At 47.3% G+C, this 17,769-nt stretch overlaps 2 protein-coding genes across 5 annotated transcripts in view; one reads left to right on the top strand and one right to left on the bottom strand.

The window, feature by feature from the left end:
• The first annotated feature begins 690 nt into the window (after positions 1-690).
• On the top strand, positions 691-9,960 carry Vsig10l2 (V-set and immunoglobulin domain containing 10 like 2). Its single transcript, XM_051196895.1, has 12 exons — positions 691-772; positions 1,702-2,052; positions 2,298-2,573; positions 4,038-4,313; positions 4,808-5,056; positions 5,650-5,910; positions 7,197-7,487; positions 7,833-8,129; positions 8,771-8,893; positions 9,148-9,172; positions 9,666-9,718; positions 9,854-9,960. The coding sequence occupies exons 1-12, from the start codon at positions 691-693 to the stop codon at positions 9,958-9,960; spliced, it is 2,391 nt and encodes a 796-aa protein (XP_051052852.1).
• A 4,591-nt stretch (positions 9,961-14,551) lies between these two features.
• Positions 14,552-17,769, bottom strand: part of Cdon (cell adhesion associated, oncogene regulated) — an 85,274-nt gene continuing 82,056 nt past the window's right edge. For 3 of the 4 annotated variants that reach the window (XM_051197063.1, XM_051197062.1, XM_051197064.1), the window contains exons 19-20: positions 15,540-15,799; positions 14,553-14,930 (exon numbers count right to left, since the gene is read on the bottom strand). In XM_051197063.1, the coding sequence (XP_051053020.1) occupies positions 14,770-14,930; positions 15,540-15,799 (421 nt within the window). In that variant the 3' untranslated portion in view covers positions 14,553-14,769. Of the gene's footprint in view, positions 14,931-15,539; positions 15,800-17,769 lie in introns of all 4 variants that reach the window. The other variant, XM_051197067.1, reaches the window with a different exon arrangement.

Genomic DNA, 17,769 nt, shown 5'->3' with positions numbered 1-17,769 from the left:
GAGCACAAATGGTATGCCTACTGCATGCTAGACAGGGTTCACATATGTGCACATGTGAGTCATATCAAATATAAAGTGCATAAAATGTTAAGACTTTATGAACTGTGATCCTACTCAAATCAAGAAATAGGATGTTACTAACATCCAAATCTCTACCACACACTAATATAAATTTCAGGTAATTTACATAATATGTTAGAATTTAGATTATAATCTCGTTTATCTATGAAGTTACCAAAGTTCCAAGAAGTTACCTGTGTCTGACACCTCCTCCTAACCTCTAGCTTCCCACAAAATATGGGAATTTTCTTCCCTAAGAAGGGATGAAGACCATTCATCAATGTGTTAAACCTTAGGTGTCCTTCCTTGGGAGCCCAATTCTAAGCATCAGGCAGGTTTTGAGGCTGGAGGCCTTATTTGCCACCTCGTTCTGAAACCGTTCAGTTGGAAATGCAATGGCCATGGTCCTCTCAGCCATGCCTGTCCCCTCCCTAACCTTGCACTATGGATAGAGTGAATTATCTGATAAATAATTCATGAGTTATCAGGGCAATGAGGGTAATAGGAGAGCAGGGGTATCAGAAGGGCTGAGGTTGGCAACCTGAGCTGATCCCCATTCTCCCAGGACTCCTGTGTCCTCAAAAGAGGGCTTCAAGAGTTGAGCAGAAGCCTCGGTGCCCTAATGGGGCCATGGTGGATCTGAGTGCCCATCACAGACCATTCTGCTGCCAGCTGTTGATACTCTTCTGCCTCCTGCATCCAGCGGCCTCAGGTGAGTGGTACTCAGACCCTCCTCCACCCCCTTCTCACACATCATTCATTCCCCCTTTGCACACACATGATCATTTAATGGCATCCATTCACATTATCCAACTGTTAGGCATTTAATTAGCATGCACTAACTATAATACTTAATGTGCTGCTCAATTATTAGTTGACAAATTGATAGAGCTGGGTGGACTGGTAAAGTCTGCTCTCCTTTTCCTGGGCCACAATAAGAAGTGGGGAGCTACAGTCCTAGTCTGGAATCCTTACAGAGAAACTTCCAGACCCTTTTGCCAATGTCACCAGTCTAATCAGACTGACCTTAGGATGCTCATTGAAAACCCTGTCTTGGAGATGGAGAAATGGGTTTGCCGGTTAAGCGGTCATGAGGAGCCCAGCTTGAATCTTGGGGCCTATGTAACAAACTGGACATCTCTGCAAACATCTGTCTCTCTCTGGCTCTGAGGGACCCAGTGTCCTCTTTCTTGGTTCCTGCATGTACATCTACAAACGTACAAGTGCACATATACTCACATGGAAACATCACACACACAAATACATACATCTTAAAAGCAACAAACAAAAACAAACTCCTGGTCCCTAGCCCCTTCTCAGAATATGGGATTCCTCCTCATTGGTCTGAGGAATCCTATCAACTTGTATTTTTAGCAGATGATTTGATGGATGGATACTAGGGAGGATGGGCTGGCAGGAAGGTGGGAGGGGAGACTCTGCTCCAGGATGCCCCTCTATGTCAGTTAAGCTCTCTTCCAAGCATCTAAACTGGGACCCCCCCCCAGGTTTCCTCAGGGGCTGTCTCTTGTCCACTAGGCTCCCTGAGCCTACAGAATAAGAACCGGTCTTCAGGCAATGGAATGGAGTGCACCCTGGAATCTAGGGCCACAAAGACATCATAGTTGTCTCTTGTGTCCCCAGACCAACCACACTCAATCTCCAACACCCCTGGGGAGGAAGCTTTGTCTATCCAAGGAGTGCGGGGCAGCTCTGTGGAGCTAGACTGCCAGCCTGGGCCCACCCCAGTGGCAGTCCTCTGGAGCTTCACTCCGCTGGGTTCCCTGGTACTTCAGCCTGTGGCAGTCGCCAATGGAGCCTCTTCGAGGGTGGAGTCTGGGGCGTCGACTCTGGGCATCGTGAGTCTGAGGAACAGCAGCCTGGTGATAGAGGAGCTCCGAGAGGGTGCCCGTGGCCACTTCCTATGCCAGACCCTGCTTGTGTCCAGTGGTCAGGTCCACGCCATCTACTTGTATCTTACTCTGAGCGTGCTAGGTGAGACACCAAGGCAGGTTGTTGCTAGCCTTCGGCTGACTTGCCAGCTGCTTTGTACATCTGGGCATGCATTTCTTTGCACGTGGTGGGCCAGATTTAATAACTCATCATGGGAGTGAGGAAACCTGGGATTTGAAAGAAGGGATGTTCCAAATCAAGCGACCAGACAAGCCCATTGACAGCAGGGCAAGGGCCATTGGACCATGGTCCAGGTAACAAACCCACGCTTCTCTTTCTCTGGTCAGTGCCTGTGTCCAAGCCTCGCGTGCACCTGAGTGATCCATCCCCAACAGAAGGAGTCTCCGTGCTGGCCACATGTGCTGTGAGGGAGGGCACAGGGCCATTGACCTTCTCCTGGCACCATCACACACCTCAAGGCCCTGAGGAGGTCCTGGTGGGCCTTTCTGGGCCAAGGCTCCAGCTAGATCCAGTCAACCGGACTCACCTAGGCTGGTACAAGTGCAGAGCCAGCAATGCCGTCAACCAGCTGAGTAGTGATGGTGTCTTCCTAGATGTCATCTGTGAGTTGAACTTGGGACACTGGCTGCCTCCTACCCACTCAAATTAGGCCTCTAGTCCCATCTCAGAGCTTCCCAAATTCTTTCACAAGAGGGCTCCAGCTCCCTAGAGACTCCAAAAGACAAATGTTAGAGGCTGCTTTTCCCACTAGGGCCATGCGTCTCTTCTGTCAAGGTTTTTAAGCTTTGAAAGTCATGAGTTCGTTTTTCTAAGAAAAGGGGCACCCGTCCACATTCATGATATGAGTTACAACTTGGGGAGTGGCTTGAAAAGTTGGTCTTTGTGTGGAGTATGTAGGGCTATATATAACTGATCGGCAGACCCCTGGGGGTGGCGGGAGCAGGGAGAAGGCCACGGAGCAAAGAGGACAGCAAGCTGGTCCAAAAGCTGAGGCTGAGAGCTGCCAGCCAGAAACCAGAAAGTGAAGGCTGAAGGAAGGCAAAGCCGCTCCAGTGTCCATTTCGGTGGCCACACGTGTGTCTCTGATCACTTGAGAATGTGGCCAATTTGAGCTCTGTTAATTAGAGCGAAGTACACCCACGGTTTTGAAAACCTACTTGAAGTGAGAAAGTATAAAATAGCACAGCACTAACGACTAAATTGAGTGCCTGTTGAAATAATGTTCTAGATATATCTGGCTAACATGAATATTAAAGTAAAAGCTGCTGTGTGGTTTGTTTGAACTTGGTTATTTTTGCTAAGATTTGATTATTAGAAATTTAAATGAACACAGTGACCCCACAACGGTGGTATAGAGAGATCTGTTCATTTGCTTGCTGGTTCTGTTTGTTTTTGTTTTCATTTAATTTTTTTTTTTTTTTTTTTTGGGCAAGGTCATAGTGTAGGCTGTCCTCAGACTCACTATGTAGCTCAGACTGGTCTTGAGCTCCTGCTCCTCCTGCCTCTGCCTCTCAAGGCTGATATTCTATAGTATGTCACCTTGCCCATTGGCCCAGCGGTTTTAAGGAACAGGGATTGAAGGTGCCCTCCCTTTCAGGTGTAAACTAGACTGTGTGGGGATTACAGCCTGAGGACATGGTAAGTCAAGTGAGCAGCAGCAGCTCTGGGGAAAGAAGTGGAGGCAGAGTGGAGGAGACAGGCAGGCTTCCATCCTTCCTGGGAGTTGGAAAGTATGTCAGGAGTGGAGATCCTAATTTTGGAAAGCAGGAGAGGGGAGGGCAGGCACTCAATGAAGTAGATAGCCCTGGCTGTAGGGTTTCTGTGCAGAATGCTGTCCTTCTAGAGTCTGGAGTGGTCAACTACTCTTCAGGAAATCCCTCAGTCCCAGACACCTAGAGCAAGCTCCTGCCTCCAGCAGCCTTGCCCACTCTGCACTGTGCTGTGCCTATGACCCATTCTTCCCAGTGTCTGAGTAGCTGGAAGCTCCAGTGCAGGGCTTACAGACAGCATGAGTGAATGAAAAGACAAAGGGCGGAGAGGTGAGATGGACCTCTCTTGTCCTCCAGATGGTCCAGACAAACCTGTGATCACCGTGGAGCCACTGGGATTCACTGAGGACGGGTTCTGGGCCAGTGAGAGGGAGGAGGTGACCCTGAGCTGCCTAGCTGCATCCAATCCTCCTAGTCACTATGTGTGGTTCCATGATGACTCTCAGATCCACCTTGGGCCCACCTACATCATTGCCAGTGCTAGCCGCGCCCACACAGGCCCGTACACCTGCCTGGCCCACAACAGCCACCTAGATACCCGCACCCAGACCACTGTCCAGCTCATCGTCTACTGTGAGTGTGGGTGAGAAGGGCACCCAAATCTGGAGCTTACCCAGGCTTGTGCTCAGGCAACCTCCAGCAACCGTGGCCAACATGGTGTCAAAGTTGTTGGAGTTGGGGGAAGCACGTCTAGAGAACTTGGGAAAGGCTAAGGGGATCCATGGGAAGAGACTGGGAGAAGCTCCCAAAACCATTACCCTATAGTCCCAAGGCCTGGACTGAGGCACAGAGAAGGCTATGATAATGACAGTGAGGCAAGATTCTCAGGGCAAACATGAGAACCAAAGGCCTTTCATGGAACCTCTGGGATCCCACGGAGCTCTGAACTGCCTACCCCTTAACCCCTGTTCCTTGACCCGAAGGCATAGCATTTTCTTTACCAATCCCCTCTTGCACATTTCCTTCTACTTTGCCACCTCAGTTCTCCATACCCCTACCTGAGCCAGGCCTGCTGGGCACTGTCAGGGGAGCCGCTTCAGCCCCTTCTCATCCAACTCTCTACCTAGATCCCCCCAAAGGACAGCCCTCCTGTGTTATGCTCCCCACCTTTGGGGTTGTGACTCTGCTGTGCACCTGGCCTGGGGGTTTTCCAAATGCCCAGCTTCACTGGGAAGGGCCCCAAGGGATTGGCCCGACTGCCCCCAGCAATGTCACCTGGAGTTATACAGCCACTGGACTTCCAAATGGCAGCATCTTTACCTGCATGGGACAGCACCCAACTTTGGTTGTGCCCACCCTCTGCAGGCTCACTCTCTGTAAGTAGACACAGGTAATACCTAGAATACCATGGTTCCAGCAGCATGGATACGAGTCAGGGGACATTTAGAAGGACCTGGGGTCTGGGATTAAGCTCTGGACCTCTAGCTCCCAGGCTTTCAAGGAATATGGAGATGGTAACATTTAGTTCTCACCTTCCTGTCCATCATGTACTCTGCCCTTCTCGGTTTCTGCCTAGAGCCTTGACCTGTGACGCCCTCAATCTTATATTCTGCTTCTGCTATTACATGTTGACCTGGAGATAGACTTCAAAGCTCTCTCTGCCAAATGTTCTCTTCTGTGTCCTCCTCTGTACACCCATGACTAAGACAGGGATACAACGCAATTCTATCTTCAAAGATCGCCCACCCCGCCCCGCCCCGCCCTGGGCCCCAGACTGTTTCTACCTCTGATCTAGTACTCACCAGCGTATATAACAGCTGCATGGGTTCCATCTTTGTCCCGCCACATGGTCAGCCCCGGATAAATGAGGAGGAATGAGGCTGAGTAGAGGGAACGGTGGGGGGAAGTTGGGCCTGCCAGTCTCTTTCTCTTCCCACAAGGCTACCCTGATCCTATCACTCCTTTCCAGGGGAACCTCCCAGGAGCCCCACCTGTGGGACCACAGCCACAGTAGGTGACCAGTTCATCATGTTGAGCTGTGAGTGGCCTGGAGGTGAACCTCCTGCAATGCTGAATTGGCTGGACCAACATCAGCAGTCCCTGGGTGACCCAAGCTCTTCTCCAGCTGTCTCCCTCCTACAGGCTCAGAGTGATCTGGCAGGCAGAGAGTTCACCTGCCAGGGCTCTCACCCACTCAAGGCCCCTGGCTCCCACTGCCGGCTAAGGCTAGGTGAGCAAGAATTGGTCATGGTTCTGTGGTTTGGGCTCGGGGAGCCCTTCAGAACCAGGATTAGGAGGCTCTAGAGGTGGGCAGTGCTGGGCTGGGAAGGGAGTCAAGAGAGAGACAGACTCACTTTCCTCCAGGAGCTCAAAATATTTGTGTGTGTGTGTGTGTGTGTGTGTGTGTGTGTGTATGTGTGTGTGTGTGTGTGTGTGTGCACCCTTGCCACTCTGTGCCTGCAGAAGTCAGAGGACAGTGTGTGGAAGTCAATATTCTCCCTCTCCCATGTGGATTCTGGAGAGTCCGTGTGAACTCAGGTCATCAGGCTTGGTGGCAAGCTCCTTCACACAGGGCCATTTTGCCAGCCCCCTCTTTTAATCCATAAAACAAGAGAGCTTGGTCAAGGTCAGTGTTGTCCAATAAAAATATAATGTGACTATATGTAATTTTAATTGCCACATTAAAAAAGTATGAAGAGGTAAAACATTTAATATATTTACAATTTATTCCCATGTAATAATGCTATTTATGAACTATTTAACATTTTTACACCATATCTTGAAAATGCAGCATATCTGTAATTTACCATACATTTCAATGTAATCTGGCCTTATGTGTGCTGGTGGCTATGGTTTAAGATTGGGCATGGTTGGCCAGCACTGAACTAGATGGTATGGGAATACTGGCTGCAGTTCCCATTTTACCATTTGCATAAGGGGGTGCCTGACCATATTCTTGGCTTTCCGAGTTTCAGGTATCAAAAAGCTCTCTATCTGTGTGTCTCTTGTTTTATCTATAGTTCGGTTCCCCCCTTTATCTTCACCCACCCCTTCCCAGGATATGAACAACTGAAAATAAAAGAGTTCAAAACTGGAAGATCTAAAATGTAGGGAAAGCAAACAGGAGCTATTGCATGCCACCAGTCTGACACAATGATTCCACTTGCTCTCCAAAGTCTTCGAGACTAGCATGCTTTCCTGGGTGCTTTAAGGAGATCCTCAACCCAAAATATTTCTTCTCCGATTAGTCCATCTCAGAAATTTCTGTAAGAGATCCATTGGCACCTGACTGTCATGGACCTTCAGAAGCCGAATACCTTCTATGATCCTACACCATACCAGCAGGGAGATGGCAGGCTGTGCAGGAGGGAGGCCCCTGCTAGGTGCTGGGGGGTGGGAATAGTGACCTACAGGCAGATCCTGCAGGAGACCACATCAGAAGTCTGAATAGGAGGGCTGAGTGACCTAGGAAGAGTTGCCTTCTCTGTTTTTCAGCATCACCTTCTGTCTCTGCAGAAGCCCCACACCTGACAGTGGCTGAACCCCGAGTGTCAGTGCTGGAGGGAGAAGAGGCCTGGCTGGGCTGTGCTCTCCAGCAGGGCACACCACCTGCTCAGCTCCTCTGGCTAGGACCCCAGCAACAGCGGTTGGAACAAAGTACTTATGGATTCACACTACACCCTGAGGGTGCCCAACTGCGCCTTCAAGTCAGAGATGCTGACCCAGCACACCACAGGGGCACTTACCAATGTGTGGCCCGCAATGCCTTGGGCAATAGCAGCCAAAGTGTGATGCTGGAGGTCCTGAGTGAGTGGGAAGGATGTGTGTTCCTGTGGCATGGGACATAGGCGACCAATGGCTACAGAAGGCTTTACGGAAAGCCCTTTGAAAATTATCTTCTCCAAAATTTTGGCACCTTCTAGATCATGACCAGATTGGTTAGGGAAATATGAATCTGGTGGAATCTTAAATACGGGTACACAGAACTCCATACTCCCTCATTTTATCAATAAGAAAATGGAGATCACAGATGCTCAAGGATGCATACACCATTCCTTCTCTCCTTTTTGCAGACTGTCCATCCACAAGGGAAAGCCACATAGCTATTACTAGGCAGGTGCCTTTATGTACCCCATCTTCATTCACCTGCAGGGTATCCAGCCCCTCCTAATGTCACCATCAGCCGCCTGACCTACAGGCGACAGCGGAGAGAGGTACAGCTGCAGTGGGCCATCTATGGCCCTGGAAACCTGACGGGCTTTCTGGTGCAGCAGAGGGCCAGTGTCCCCAGCTCAGAAGCTGGTGCTTGGGAGGTAGCAGCCAGTAACATCGAGCCGGAGAGCAGGGACTGGCGTCTGGGAGGGTTGGACCCAGGAGTCCTTTATGCCTTCCGCATCCTGGCTATGAATCACCACACTGCAGGACATCCTTCGGAGGTGAAGACACCAGGTGCTGGGCTTGCAACAGGGAAGAACTTAGCTTTTCCCCCAAAGAACTGAAACCTGGCCTATGCTCCCCTTCACAGGCTACCCTGCTCCAGTCCTTTGTTCCCATGCTTATGGGTCCCTTAGCCTATGTATGCATCTACTTGTTCTCTCCTATTGCTCTTTACTGTCTCTCTCTGGGCAGCTCAGGAGGCCCCGGGCACAGGAGCAGACCCCCTAATCCAGCATCAGTCTGGTCAGTCTGAAGAAACTGGAGAAAAATTGTGATGTTGAGGGTTTAAGAGGAACCCAGTCTGCCTCGGTCTCACCTCTCAAGGAATAGGAGGTCTCAGCTTCCTGTTGCTCCCTTGGTCTTGAAAATTCTGTATTTTATGGCATAGTTCCTTCAGGCCTAATATGCCAAAATAAGTAGCCTTATGTATCTTCTGCCAGAAATGGGAGTGTGGCTGGGGATCAAACCATCAGCACCAGGCAGCCAGAACATCTCTTTGGATGGGAAGAACTGAGATCCATACTCCCTGGGTCTTCCATAAAAGGCAACAGAGATGTGGGATGTGCAGGGTACCCTCTCCATACCCTGTGAGTCACTGTTGCCCACGTTCACTGATGGAACTAATTAATACAATCCATGCTCTCCCCTTCTAGTGGACCCAGCCTTCAGTGCCTACCCAGCTGTGCTGGGTGCAACAAGCACAGGGATGGTGGTGGCATTGGTGGCCTCTCTGTTGGTGTTCCAGTATGCTGCCCGGCACCCACACACTTTTCCCTGTGAGTGGGAATCTGAAAGAATGGGCTACTTGACCCCATAGGGCAGCCAGGTGTAGACCAACCCAAAGGAGAATCTAGACTCTTCCTTAGCTGTGACATCATCCTTTGATGGTCAAGACCCCAGCCAGCCTCAAGCTCTGGGGCCATTCCCCTTAGGTTCCTGAGACTCTGCATGGAGCCCACTAGGAAGGGGAGGGCCGTTCTGAAGTCTACACTGCACTGGTCAATTAATGTTCTTTCATGTCTCCCTACAGGCCTCAGTCGGTTGCTTATTCCCATGTGAGTGTACAGATTATCCTTTATTATTATTTTTCTTATTTTACATATCGATCCCAGTTCCCCCTCCCACCCCATTCCTTCCCCACTCCACAGGGAGGGTGATGCCTTCCAGGAGGGATTAACAAAATCTGTCAAGTCATTCGGAGTAGGGACTAGGCCCTCCCTCCTGCCTCTAGGTTAAGGGAGTATCCCTCCATGGGGAATGTGCTCCCAAAGTCCTTTTGCGCACCAGGGATACATCCTAGTTCTACTGTCAGAAGTCTCTTAGACTGCCCAGGCCTTCTAACTAAGACCCATGTTCAGGGGGTCTGAGCCGGTCCAATGCTGGATTCCTAGCTATCAGTCTGGGGTCCATTAGCTCCCCCTTGTTCAGGTCAGCTGTCTCTGTGGGTTTCTGTACAGGTTATCGTTATGGGGTCCAGAGTTTCCTGAATTGAAAAGGAAGGCTAGGTGCAGATGCCTCTAAAATTCCTCTCCCTCTTAACTCTCTCAGGGAGCACAGGCAACAACAGAGGGCCTCCAGGAAAAGCACTGAGACACCAGCAGGTAGGCACCACCTGTGCTAATGAGCACACAGAGACCAATGCTGGGTTCCATGCATGTTATATGGTTTGTCTTGCCCTCTAATAGCGGCCTTGGGATCCACATTTGCTCTCCTCTGCCCACTTGTGCTCTTTCTAGGCACCGAAACAGCAATTACTACCTCAAGTTCAGACCCTGTACAAGAATTCCCCGATGCTCCAGTGAATGTCACCATCACAGTGACTGCAACACCAGAAGTTCAATGACACTGCAAACAGGCTGAGGGAAGGCAGGGGGTGGGGGGATGGGATGATCCCATCAGCCTTCGGTCTTAAAAACCAAGGAGGCAACTTTGCATCCAACACACAGATATCTATTACTTCTGATTCAATATCTGGGCTGGAAAAGTGGTACACGATCCAGTTGCTGAGCCTCACATGACAAAAGAAGCCCTGATCCAGCTGTGGCAGAGGAAATACATAACTGAAGATGACATGGAGGGCATCTGACAGCAACTGAGGCTGGTACAAGGAATGTCTCTGATACTGGGGAATGAAGAGGCAGTTATGCTCTTTCTAGAAGGAGGAGGCACTGATTGAGCGATCCCTAATTCAATTATATCTAATGTCTAGCAGAGTTATTACAAACTTCTGAGTTGATTGCTTGGGCCATGATTTATCATCAGGAAGGACCAGGTGCCTAGGTATATGTTTCTTCTGTTGAAATGCAGCTCTAGGAACATCGCTAACCTTGCAGCGGTCAGACCCCAAATCTCTGCCAGCAGAGGTATTCAGCAACACCCAAGCCACGAGGCCTTGGGGAGCTGGCTGACAGAGAATGGAGGCTGTTCCAAAGTCACACTCTGATAGCTGCCAGAATGAGTCACTGGCTCCGAGTGTGTGTGTGTGTGTGTGTGTGTGTGTGTGTGTGTCTACAATCTGGGTGAAACACAAGCGAGTGCTTGTTTGGCTGACTGGAAGCATCAGGCTCAGCACTGGCTGCCTCCGCAGAGGACTCCGATGAGAAGAAAACAGCAGCAGAGCCAAGGGATGATCTGCCAGCAAGGAGAGTGGCGCCTGACAGGAGACAGAAAACTGGGAGAAACTTAAGCGTCTTTGGTTCTCACACACTTAGGCTTTATTAGAACAGGGTTTCATCTTTCCTCACAGCTCTCTGGACTGAGTCTAAGAGTTAAAAGTGGTTTATTTAAGTACAGGAAATGCAATACAAAATGGCCACATCTGACAGAAAGGATTCTGCTGTTTTTCTGGTCAGGGAAGATGAACACTGACTATTTGAGGTGGTATAGCAAGCTTCATGAGAGGTGCTACATTGCCATCCTGGAGTTCACACTCCAGCAGTAACAGACACTGTGAAGAAGAACTTCCTCCCACCTCATTTCTCCCCCATCCTCCTGTCTATCCATGCTAACCACCCTAGCAAACAGCTAGCTGCCCATGGTCCCTCTTCCTCCTCCCAATCCTGACGATTAGGACAAGGCAGAGCTGTCCGGGCCCTTGGGTATTCACAGGGATTTGCAGAGCAACAAGGTGGAAGTTACGAAAAGTCTCCAAACAGGACATTACATACCCTAGTCAAAAGCCACGGGGCCACTTTGTGCACACAGGCATGCATGAGAACCCCTCTTCACAGGCTACTGTGTGTGAAAGCAGCATTCTCTTTTAATATAAAATCATATCAGCCAAATAAAACCTATCAAAGCTACATCACTTAAAGTATGTACAATTTCAAACATAATATCACAACTTTAAGGAAAATAAAACATATTTTTCAGTATAGTACACAACATGCATCTCAGGGTCAGTGCTGTAAGAGCGAGCAATACAGGTAAAGGGTGATTCCAAACAGTCCCTTGGTAGTCCTGAAGCTGGTGGAGAGAAGTGACAGACATGGACGGCATGGTATGATGCCTTGGTCTTCAGAGATCCAGTCTATACAAAGAGAGCCCAGCAAAAACCACTTGAAGATGAGATCACTTCAACAGTTTAGAGTAATGCAATTAACCTGTACCCTGTACAGCACCGATTACCAGAGTTCGCACATAACCAAAGAACACAAGCAGGGAGTGGCAGCGTGATTCACTAGGACTGGGGTAAGTTTAATGCTAAGAACAAAGTCGCCCAAAACATGAAGAAGCCCTACCAACTTCTGGGCCATCGCCTGCTGAAGGTCAGACGGCCACTGGGGAGGGAGAGGGCAGGAGCAGGGTGCGGGTTAGGCAGGGTGTCAATGAGAGACTCCTGAAGATAAAGTACTCAGTTCGACTCTGCCAGTTTGGGATGAGGGTGGACAGAGGGGTAGTTGCACTAGCTGCAGCAGGAACCTCGAAGAGACAGAGAGCAGCGAGGGGGCGACACATGGGGACAGTACATGTTCTGCACTGGTTCCACAGAGAGTGAGCCGGAACACTTCCAGAAAACAAGGAAATGGACACTGAGGTGACAGACCAGGTGTAAACGGCTCTGGCGACTTCACGCCTGCTCTGTTTGTTGAGGGGTTGGATGAGACAATACTAACAAATAGAGTCTAATACACAGCAGTTCCTCCACATGCGTGCCACCCCTATATTTTCATTTTCCTATGGCCTCTTAATTCCTAGGGAAGTGACACTTGCTGGGATCACATTTGGTGACTGTGCGGGGCATGAAAATTCAGAGAAACTCACACTAAGGAGAACTCAAACTCCTAAATATAAAGGCAATTAATATAGATTTATATTTATATTTATATATCTCAATATATAAAGCCATTTTTTTATAAATAAAATACAATAAAACCGATAACACTTAAAACAGCGTTACTATCATAAATAAAGCAGTCCACAATGAGATTGCCCTAAAGGTAAAGTCATTTTCTCTTCATCATGGGCAAGCCCCATGTCAAATTCAATCTTTAAAAGCAGTTTCTGACCTAAGGCTCATGCCAACATACCTCTGCTTCATGAGTCACAATGAACAACTGACTGCCCACAGACAGCTGCTTCCTGCTTTCCTAACCCTCCCCCCCAAAAAAACAAGACGGCTTTGTTCTAACCCGACTGGCAAAACACATAGTATGCTTCTATGTCATGTGTACTAGGACTTTACCCTTTTCTAGTCACAGATGTAAAGAAGGGCTGCAGCTAACGGCCTCCAAAACTAACTGCAGATCTCTTATGCTACAGACATGAACCCCAAGCTCAAGGAACTTGCTTCGACAGCAGTCCCGCTACCCAGCTACAGAGTTCTACTCACTGCATTCTACCAGGAGTAACTTGCATAGTGCCCTGCTGAAACAGCACATATCTACTAACAGTTCTATTTATAAAAGATACACATATACGTAAGGAAATACTGGCACATTTATATAGAGTTGATTAGTACAGTATCTTATTCTCTTCCACTGCAATTTGTGGGAAACTAAAACAAAATGTATCCTGGAATTGTTGGATTCCACATAAAGAGAATAATTTTTGTTTCTTCCCCCCCTCCCCCCCAGGGGATATACCATTCAAAAACAGAGCAGTGATCCATCAGGGTGCATCTGTAGTGCCTAGGGTTTCTGTTTCACACATGGAGAAAAGCCTCCCAAAGGTAGCTGCAATGTTTTCGCCCCTCAGAAGATAGTAACTGTGATGCATAGACCCCCATTGACCACAGACTGAGTTACCACTCACAATGATGGCGGCCAGAAAAACTGTCATAAAATGCCCCTAAACCTTTTCTTCAGACTTAGCCTTTCCTGACATCTGCAACAGTTTAGACACCTTTTCCAAAAGGCCTATGTGTTGAAGGCCTGGTTCCCTGGGTGGGATGTTTAGGAGGTGGTAGAGTCTAGCATTGGGAACAAATGTGAGGTCTTCAGGGCTAGAGACATCCTCTCGGCAGGATCTGTACACTCTGTGCCTCTTCTCTTTCTCCCTTGCCTCAGGCTTACGGTGTGAGCTATTTTGCTCTACCATGCATGCCCGCCATAATGTGCTCCTCGAGCACAGGCCCAAAGCTGCAGGTCTTGGATCACAACTGGAACTTCTACAGCAGGGAGCCAAGATAACCTTCTCTCTGCATAAGCTAATCACCTCAGGTATTTTGCTATAGTGGCTGAAGGCCACTCATGCATGCTCACTCATATCTTCTAGGATACTGCCCATGCTGGATGTGACAAAATTGGCAGTCTTCAAGTGTGTGGCACTATGAGCACTATGGAACAGAACAATGAGCTTCACTTAGCTTGGTCCCTTCAGCCCTCTTCTTTCTTCTATTTAAGGTGTGTAGCGTCTTTCTCTTCGAGCTACCACTTTAAACATTTGATTTTGTACACACCCTTGCAAATAATGTAAAGATCCCATGGTGACCATTTTGTAAACTGACACAATTAAAGTAGTGGGCTATGAAGGCATTCATTTTCTTTCTGAACCTCGATCCCTTTCTACATAATGCAATAATCCAACCAGACCTTACATGCTTCCATGTTCATAACACTGGCTAATTTTACCCCGAAGACTGATCATTACTTGTACCCAGGCATAGAGAGGAAATAAGTCAGTATTAGTACTTTTCTGGGAGGCAGTCATAAAATTTGTCAGTTGGGTTTGCTTTTATAAATGTAAGGTCACAACTATGGTTGATTCCTAAATGTTCTCAGAAAGTCTGATACCATGGAATAAGTGACAGTTTTCTATCTGGGAGTGACTGGTGGCAAACTTCAAATGGCCCGGGCAGTCCCCACTCCCCACAACTGAATAGGACAGCAGATGGGACCCAGCACAAGTTCCTACTGCCATAGAAGATTCTGGAAAACAAAGAACAATCCCTCTGCTCTCCAGATGATTGAACCTACATAAAATGGGTGGGAGGGGGTCCTATCTAGGGGGAGAGAGAAATGGAAAAGGGAATACTTGAGGAATAAATAATATAAAAGAACACACATTTTAAGATACATTCATGACATTACTACTACAAAAAAATAAATAATGACTTTCTCTGATTTGAATTAATGTCCTTCACACCGTTTGTCCCCAGTTGTTGTGCAGTTACTGGCTTGCAGTGGGGACAAGAAGAAGCCTGTGTAGCTCCTCAGGTCTCTTGGGCTTGCTGAAGGACCACTGACAGCCCGTCTAGAGGAAGACCAGGGGACCATGCTGTCTTTTCAGTGCAGTCCTCCAAGACAGGTGACAAAATAAGAGGGTTCCAACTTAAAACTTTGTCCTCTCTTTCTGAATGGCCATTTCTATCTCCTGAAAAAACACAGAGATTTGGGCACATTATAAACTAATACATGGTTTTCACACAGCAGTTTCTGAAAACAGTATGTTGAAAATAGAACATGCAGAAGTAAGCCCCACTTAGGCTTGGTTTGAATCAGAGGAAGAAAAGTACATTTAAAAACCTGGATTCTCTAAAGTTACAATATAAGTCAGTTGAGATTAAAATGATACTCTTGGGAGCCCCTTAAAAAAGTACCTTAAAGAAAGGTTATAGCTCCTACAGCTGACTCAAAGGAAAGCAGGCCAATACTCACTAAAGGCACACCCAATGCAATAGGATGAGCAACCTGAGCCATCTACTGATGCTATACCACCCTGAATGTGAGTGACCCCATCTGATCCCAGAAGCTAAGCAGGGTCAGCTTTGGTTAGTACTTGGATGGGAGAGACAATGTAGGCCGAAGGATATAATAATAGAATTTCCAACAGTCTCTTACCCATCCTTACCTTTTCTTAAAGGACCCAACATTCCCACCCAGTCTTCTAAGCAGTCAGTGAGCTGACCATAGAAAACTTCCTGATATAGTTCTTAGCCCACTGGAGACCAGAAATTTAATGAGTAAAAATGCCTCACTGTACCTCTGCTGACCTCTGCTGTATCTTCTGTGGAATCTGAATTGATGTCACTTATATTGTCCTGACAGCAGGTATGCTGGATAGGTGTTGGTGCCACACTGTCCTTGATGCTCTCCTCGGGTAACTGACCACAATCAGGAAGTGTGGGAGCTGGACACGTGGGTACCTTCAAGGCACTGAGGGGCTTCATTTCCAGACCATCCTGAAGATAGGAAGCCACCACTGGGACCACGGGAAGGGGACTGTTGGTTTTGGTGAAACACCTGTGGAGTTTAAGCCAAAAGAAACAAAACTGAGTGTCTACAGGCATCAATAATTAAAATAAGCTCATTAAAAAATATAATGAATATCTCATATTTACAAACTCTTAAGAATTATGCTTTAAAAATAACTAGTTGGTTTGTTATGATTTGAAATAGCAAAACCCTGAAAATTAGTTATAGTGGACAATGGTAGGAAAATTCACCAAAGGCAAACCACTTAAGGACAGAACCTTCTATGATGACCACTGTCAGAAGACACCTCCCATTTCATTAACTAGTTCCTCAATACAGCACACGGGAGCCAGACACACCAGCTACTACAAGGAAAGAAGGAGAGAAAGAAAGGATAGAAAGCTAAGACACATGGCTGCATAGGAGGAAGGACCTTATGGCAGTCAGTATACAAACACACGACTTTGAATTCAGGTTGGTGTATTACTTCCTTTTCTCATGTTGTGACAAAATACCCAACTAAGTGACGTAAGGGAGGAAAGGTTTACTCTGGCTCTGAGTTCAAGGGTATGATACATCATGGTGTAGAAGGCTTGGCAAAAGGAGTTGGAGGCAGATGGTCACATTGTATCTGCAGTCAAGAAGATGCTGTCTTATTTGCTTTCTCCTTTTTATTCAGTCTGTCATTGTTTGCTAATGGTGATGGGTGATGCTTGGGTCATCCCAGCATCTGTTCCTACTGTCTTAGTGATTTTCCCCAAGAAGCACCACAGTCCTGTCTCCTTGGATGTACCCTAATTCTTTTTCATTTCTCCTTGAATTTTCTGGTTGTTTTACTGCCGTTGTACTCAAGTCTTCTGATAGATTCTTTCTCAGGCCCTTACCCCAAGACTGGAGAAAGTTGTCAGGAGAAACTCAGACTATCTTTGAAAGAGTGGGTTCTAGTCTGGTTTCTGCCTGCTCTGGTCACTCCCCAATGCTGCTGTCTAAATTGTATCATTGCCATCTGTAAGACCAAGCTGCTCCCCTGTTACAGGTACATTTTTCTTAATTTCTACAATTGAGACTAAGAAAAGTTTGAAAATGATGGGCTTTTATGTAAGGCAGGCAGGAAAAACAGAACCAAGCAGCTGTGTACTAGAAATAGATCCTTTGAGAGAACGAAGGTCAGAATTCTTTATTTCCATCTTTTATACATGGGACAGCAGGTTTATGAGACAAAAAAATTAGGAAAGGGGTCCAGTTGTGTTGGCTGAAATCATTGGAAAGAGCAGTTCTGAGCAAGACAATGTAGACAACCCTGAAAGAGAATCAGACACAAGTCAGTAAATCGAGTCATTAACTTAAACAAAACCCAACTTCTATTTCAATTTAAAAAAAAAAAAATGCATCAACTATACAGTTGAAGGACACTAGGGACCTAATTAACTTTTGAAAATATGGTAAAATATGAATACGACCTATTTTCCCATGCAGGTCTTCAACTAGTCCAAATGACAAACAGGTTCAGTCATGAATGACCTGGAGTCAGTACTACAGCCCTGGCCTGAACATGTCACATCTCAAAGGAGTACAGTATTAATTCTGAATTATTCTCTTGGCTGTTTTATTCAACTCAGAACTTTTAACAGTGTCTTTTAATCATTGTCTCCCTTCCACAATGCATTATGTTGTTAGCCTCTCTGGCTCTCGTACTCAGTGAACTCCAAGTCCCCCTGTAGATTCAACACACGGTACCCACAGATGTTGATTATGTTGAAATAGGGGATAAGGGGAAACCTTTCTAGTTTCAAACTACTATTAGAGAGAACGTAATGAGTATGAGGGTTTCCACAAATACTCTCCTGCAGAAGATCCCACCAACTGTCCAGCACTGTGTAGACACTGTGAATAACAAGGCAAAAACAGCAGAGGTCCTGTTCCCAGCCTAGCAGAGGAGATAAACAAGCAGACAAAGGTGCCAACCGAGTGCCTGCAGAGACCAGAGGAGGACATCCAGTATCTGCTCTACCACTCTC

Source organism: Phodopus roborovskii, unplaced genomic scaffold (genome assembly GCF_943737965.1).
Source record: "Phodopus roborovskii unplaced genomic scaffold, PHOROB, whole genome shotgun sequence".
NCBI lineage: Eukaryota > Metazoa > Chordata > Mammalia > Rodentia > Cricetidae > Phodopus > Phodopus roborovskii.
This window is presented reverse-complemented; position numbering and strand designations above follow the sequence as displayed.

Coding starts and splice junctions, on each gene's coding strand:
- Vsig10l2 (XM_051196895.1), top strand. CDS start 691: ATGGTGGATCTGAGTGCCCATCACAGACCATTCTGCTGCCAGCTGTTG. Junction 2,053..2,297: donor TCTTACTCTGAGCGTGCTAG/GTGAGACACCAA, acceptor TTCTCTGGTCAG/TGCCTGTGTCCAAGCCTCGC. Junction 9,173..9,665: donor AGTCGGTTGCTTATTCCCAT/GTGAGTGTACAG, acceptor TAACTCTCTCAG/GGAGCACAGGCAACAACAGA.